General features: G+C 36.8%; 1 protein-coding gene across 1 annotated transcript in view; it reads left to right on the forward strand.

The window, feature by feature from the left end:
- LOC137970502 (aly/REF export factor 2-like) overlaps positions 1-3639 on the forward strand; it is an 8451-nt gene extending 4812 nt beyond the window's left edge. The window contains exons 4-6 of the mRNA XM_068817024.1: positions 993-1083; positions 1344-1494; positions 2328-3639. Of these exons, the coding sequence (XP_068673125.1) occupies positions 993-1083; positions 1344-1494; positions 2328-2354 (269 nt within the window). The 3' untranslated portion in view covers positions 2355-3639. The remainder of the gene's footprint in view (positions 1-992; positions 1084-1343; positions 1495-2327) is intronic.
- Positions 3640-6503: the final 2864 nt, after the last annotated feature.

Here is a 6503-nt window from a genome sequence, read left to right on the forward strand (position 1 = left end):
CATAGGTTGAATGATATAAGATCAAGATTTCCAGAACAACTTCTGAAAATATTAGAGAGAAAATGAGCAAAATACTGTTACAGTAGCTCACTCAGTACAAACAATGACTTCAGCAAATGAAACTGCCTATCAATTATTCATATCTAATTCCAGTGATCCCAAACTGATTTCCGTGGCTCAGGTCTCTGATGTCTTCATTTGGATATGCATAAGTTGCCATTGTAACTTCACGGTCCAACTGCCGAGTCATCCACTGGTGTTATTCACTGTTGACATGGCAAATTCACAGCCAATATCAAAACAATTAAATCAGTACATCTACCAATTAGTAATAAAGTATACACAGTCGAGGCAAAAGAAGTAATAACACTATTAATAATCTAATCCATCAGTTAATTCAAGTACTCACCTCTGATTGCAAGGGATTCCGTACAAGATAGAGACAAGGTGATCAATGGAGGTTTCGTATCATATGACATGCACCATGCATCTCATTTGACAGAGAGTCTTTAAGCATAAGAATCTCAAGAATTAACATTTGAAGGGCAAGTATTGTTATAAATTTGAACCGCGGCAGACTTTTAGCTCATCACAGTTAAAGAAAATCATAACTTGCTTCTTTCTGTCGTTCATGAATGTTTTTCATGTACATTCTTAGCATCATCAACGAAGGGGTTTATTTATGTACTCACAATTAAGTAATGATCTCCCAGTTGGCTTAGTAATATTGTTCCAGTATCACAGAGTTCTGTCCTGTTTGAGCCAGCATTTTTCATGCTTGACTTTCATTACTGCTGTAGTAACTTTAAAACTATAATAATCTAAAAATCTTAACAGATAATAACTTTACACATCCCCGGCTGTGGTTCTGATGAAAATGAGGGTTGGAGGGAAGCTTTGTAATGAGCATGCAAATCAAATTGGATCGCATTTTGCTGCTGTATTGTATCAGAACTACATTTTTCTGCGATGTCATGTTGTCTGTTTTTAAGGAAGAGAAATGGTCATTGAACTGGTAAGCGGAACAGCAAATTTCGTATCAGGCGGAGGAGGCAGAGGAGGAGGTCAGGGGCAGAGTGACAGGTGGGTGCTTTGTGCAGAACCAATAGCAGAAATTATTAGTCCTGATAATATTTTCAAATTGTGACTGAAATTTAACCAGTTAGCTAGATTAGTTAAATGTTGTAGCTGGAAAACAAGATAAACCGGGATGATTAAACGGGGTCATAATTAATTTTATTTCAACTTGTTACATTGAGAATGTGCTGTTTGTTGCTCAAAAATGGATAACCCTTGGATTATCAAATACAAGAGTTTAAGTCATTTGAATTATGTGTTTTCAGAAGACGACAACAGTCTGGAGGCAGAGGTGGAAGTCGTGGGGGAAGAGGTAGAGGGCGTGGCAGAGGAAGGGGTGGTAGAGGTGGTGGCTCGCAAAGAGCAAATGTCACCGCTGAGGATCTTGATGCGGAGCTGGATGCCTACCACGACGCGGTATGTACATTCTTGGAATATTAGTTACAGATCAAGAAGAGACCCAGAGAAGTGAACTGATGGATTTGAGAAAACATGCAGGATCTAGTACATGTACATTTTGTTCCGGAATAACCCTCATGACATTTTATCTGGGTATACTAGTTTTAAAACTTTCTGGAAGGACAATATTATTACAGTTTTTTGTTCTCGTAACTTCACTTTTATGGGAATTTGAGTGACAAATTCCATCTGGCTGGCCTTAAAATGCAACTTTGGTTTCCAGTATAACTTTGGAATAAGATAACTATAAAGTATTTTTTCATGTTGTGTTTTAAGTCATCAGGAATTTCCATAATAAAACTTGAAGCTAGTGGCTGGTTTGAGTGTTCTTCCCACACAATTCTGGGAGTTGTTGTCAAGCTGACCATTGCCAACTGATTATTTTATTTCACAACCAAACACAACCTAGCATGGAATGAAATACAGACTGAATACAGAATCAATGACGAATATCCAACTGATACGGTGAAGATCTCAAGTCAATGGAGGGTTGGGTGGGAACTTAAGCTCTGAAATTTAGTCAACACTGGCAGGCAGGAAAAAAGCAACCGACATGTGATGTAAGGCCCCTCGGGCCAGACCCCAAAGGTGTGTGAGAAAACATTTTCCACTCCTTTTGTTCCTCAGCCAGTGGAAAATAAAGCTCATCCTCAAAATGAATTTTAATCTTAGGTTTGAAAGAATATTACTTCAATATTACTTCTCTGAGTGTAGTAGCTGATTCTTTTGATCGGCTGTCTGTGCCTATCAAAACCACTGAGTCATGTTTCTTTTTGTTGGCTTATTTGTAGGGAGATGTTGATATGGCAGAAGACTGAGCTTGATTTCCTGATGGCTGACTTGCAGTTTAATATTATTGGAAGGCAAAAGGACTCCACTAATTTTATTGCTTGATATTTGCAAATCATTTTATTACAGTGGACACAAGACTACCTTGCTTCTTGTGTGGACAATGTTATTTCATTGATCGAGGTTGTATTTGCTATGAGGGACAACAGCAGACACCTTAGACTGAAGATTCTAGTTGGCCAATTCTGTTATGTTTTTTTCTTGGTGTAATGTATTGCAAGTTTCTTCATTGGTCTTTTAAATGCACTTTTACTAGTGAGATTAAGTTTTATTCAGTAGTTAATCAGAAGACTGTACGAGCTTGCAACTTGTAACCAGATCACTAGAAGGTCATTGCTCATATTAACTTGATGTACAGTACAAGTACACCTATCCACAGCAAAGTAAAAGAACTTTTATTTTTATATAGAAGTAAGTTTCCTTTTGTAGGTTAAGGAACTAATGTTTTTGAAACAGAACATTTTGAGATATTACACATACTGTAGATAAGAGGCAGTAAAGGTTTTTTGATGCCTTTGGAGGCATATTTTATGATTGTATTCACATTTTGCCAGTGTTTTTTCACTTGTAACATGTAACATTCATTCTGTGTTAATGAAGATCTTTTTTTTTTCATGACTAACACTCTTACAATTATGGGCTGGCCGTTTCAGTAATGTTTAGTTCCCATTGACACCTCAAATGCTTGAGGATGCCGCCAGTTGATGAGGAAAATCATCAGGCATTAGACACAGTAAAATCTCTTTAATTTCACTGCCAAGGGTCAGTGGGTTAATTCCTTAGTAGTGATTACAACTTTGGTTACAAGAGTTAAAAATGGGACTTTTATTAGAGAAGGCTTTTATAAACATAATTTATGATAATATTATTACTGTAGATTTTACTTCCTAAATATGCTGTGGCAGTCAATGTGACCTCCAAATGACCTTGGAAGTATGTTTTGTGAATACGTGAACTGAAGATCGCCTTAGCTCTTGGTTTATACGGCAATGTTTGCTTGGTGGGATATAGCCACCAAACACCTGAAGCGCAAGAAAACAGGTGCACCCTTTTCTCACTGTATAGACTTATCCATGTTAAATTTCCAATCCTCCCCCAACACCTGTATGGCTGGCTTATAAAACGATTTAAATAACTAGTAGTGTTTTGAAATTATTGCTTAAGTCCCTTTTGGGGTTTATCTGGCCAGATTTGCTCTGAACAAAGTAGTTACTTGAAAGTTGTCTGAACTGTAATTAAATTCTGTTAAACCCAGTCAGTTGTACATTTATCTTCTTTGAAGCATCATTAACCTGACTTTGTACCGAGGCACTGTTACACAGGCTAAATCTCAGAAAACTGCAGCCAGTTCATCTCCAGTGAAATTTCAGAGGTCATATACGCTACAGTAGTAGTGACCAGGGCACATGCTTGGAAAGGAACTCTACAGCCTAACCCAAAGCCTGGGGCAAAACTTCTACCCATAGTTTCAGGAGTGTCTTTAATCTAGGAGTTACCGGTGATTTGTTGGCATGTTGACAGTGGTCAAGTGGGAACAGGGGTTATAAGTTGTCTTGGTTTGCCTTAACAGGTCTTGTTCCCAACTTTTTGATCCCTAAAATTATGTACCGGTATTTTACCTTGTTTCCTAAGATATTTTGTTGGTGTTCTCCAGTTTTAATAAGCCTTGTTCCTCAAGATTCCTGGGAGGGATTCGTAAAGGGAATCTAGATCTTTATTTTTTGTGAGCCCTTTGACAAAGATAGGTCTGGGACCCAGTATGTTGCTATGGTAACGAAACTGTTAAGTTCAAATTGTTGAGCACATTTAGTAGAATCTTACTGCAAAGAATCAAACATTTCTGATGCAAATTGGCTGAGATACATGTATCCTTTTTCATCATATTTGATCAAAATTTGGTTGAGTGTATGACATCATCACTTGGTTAATTTGCATATTTTAAAAAACTTGAATATTTCTGGAACAAAACAAGATATTTGAAGATAGTAAAGAGCATTTTTCTTCTCATGCAGGCTACTTATTTATGTCTTAAAATGGCTTCGATAGAAAAGATGCGATTTTCGTCATGGTGGCACTTTAATGTCTGTTTACCTTTTGACATGAGTGGGTAAATAATTATTTAGGAAGTAAGGGGTTCAAACTCAAATATTATCATCTCTTCTTTTTTCTCAACTCTTAAGCTGTAAATTAATAAGGGATTTATCAACATCATAAGTTCATTATATATTTAGGCATAAGATTGTTGTTCAAAGTAGGCAGTTTAGGTCCTTGTATTTCTCCTCATTTACAATGCCACAGTAAGTGGCAGTAAGTGAAATGTGCACAAATAGCAGTTTTGTATAGGTGCAATAGGCCATTTAACAGTTTGCTCACTGACCTTGCCTATGAGCAGCTGCAAGGCTGCCAGTGACCTTGTATATTGATACAGACCTCACTCCTTTTATCATGTAAATTGTGTTCTTGTAATTCAAATTGGTCAGTGTAAAATGCAGATTGCAGACCAGGGTTAAAATGCAGACTTGGGTTATAATGTAATTGTTGAAAAAGCCCAAACTCTTAACTCTCCAATCAGTGCAAAATGCAGCTGCATGTCTGGTTAGTGGGTCAAAGAAACTTGATGATATCATGCCAATTCTACACAAGCTCCACTGTCTCCCTGTTGAGAAGCATATAACCTACATAACTTTGCTAATTACTTTCAAGTACTTAAACAATCTGGCACCATCTTATCTATCTGAGTGACCTCATCGTTCAGAACAAGCCTACACGAAAACTGCATTCTAGTTCTAAGAATTTATTAGTAATTCCTTGTACCAACACTATACGATATGGCGAAAGAGCATTTTGCGCTGTAGCACCTACAATCCCGGACAAAAAAGTTGGGACACCAAGCAAGTTCTCCCCTCCCCCCACTTACAATGTTGATAATCGGGTGATTTTTTCCCTTTTTGTTGGAAAAAACGCGATATTTTCCAACATTGATTAGGGGGGATGGGGGATACGTGATCCAGCTCAAGTGTCCCAACTACTTTTGGCTGGGATTGCAATCCCGGACAAAAAAGTTGGGACACCAAGCAAGTTCTCCCCTCCCCCCACTTACAATGTTGATAATCGGGTGATTTTTTCCCTTTTTGTTGGAAAAAACGCGATATTTTCCAACATTGATTAGGGGGGATGGGGGATACGTGATCCAGCTCAAGTGTCCCAACTACTTTTGGCTGGGATTGTAGTCTGGAATGGTTTACCATTTAATAGACATAAGATCAATTAACAGTTTGGAGCTTTTTAAGAAAAACTGAAAGCATTTCTTTTTACTTTACCACAACAATTATGATTAGAGAACTTGACCTTATGATTAATTAATTTAAGATTAATATATATAGAATATATAATATTAAGATTAACCCATTCACCCCTAAAACCAACCATACTTAGTATTTTACTCTGTGTAACGCCAGACGAGGCAATGGGTTAATCACTCGCTGAAAAATCCATTAATTATTAATATATATGCGTATGACATTATATCCTTTTTTTTGTTAGATTTTAATTTTCATAGGTAACAACTATTGTAAACAGTGCCTTTGGGCTAAGCGAATTAAGGCGCTAAAAAAATTCTTTACTATTGTTATAATTATAATTAAAAAAATTAAAAATTACTAATTATTATTATTGTTGTTGTTATTATTATTATTATTATTATTATTATTATTATTATTATTAAGTGCTAACAGTTAAGCCTAAAAGTAAATATTGTTTTATGACTAATTAGGTCCAAGTTTAGCACTGCTAAAGGGTTTGGGCTTTTTTAACAGTTACATTATAACCTCCGTCTGCATAATTTTTACCCGTGGGCTGCAGTCTGCCTTTTACACTGGTCGAATTCTAATTAGTCTACAAAGTTTGTATCAACGCAGGGTCACTGGCAGCCTTGCTTCCATTCTTAGAAATGGTCTATTTAGCACTCGCCTGTCTAAGGGTTTTCAATCTCCCTGGAAATTATATTCCCACTAATCTCCTCAAACATACTTAGCCGACTTAGCTCTCATTTGATCTTTTCACGATTGACAGGAATCTGGGGTCCAGCGGTAGTTCGGTACACTGTATTAAGGATACAT

Source organism: Montipora foliosa, chromosome 9, assembly GCF_036669935.1.
Source record: "Montipora foliosa isolate CH-2021 chromosome 9, ASM3666993v2, whole genome shotgun sequence".
Classification (NCBI taxonomy): Eukaryota; Metazoa; Cnidaria; class Anthozoa; order Scleractinia; family Acroporidae; genus Montipora; species Montipora foliosa.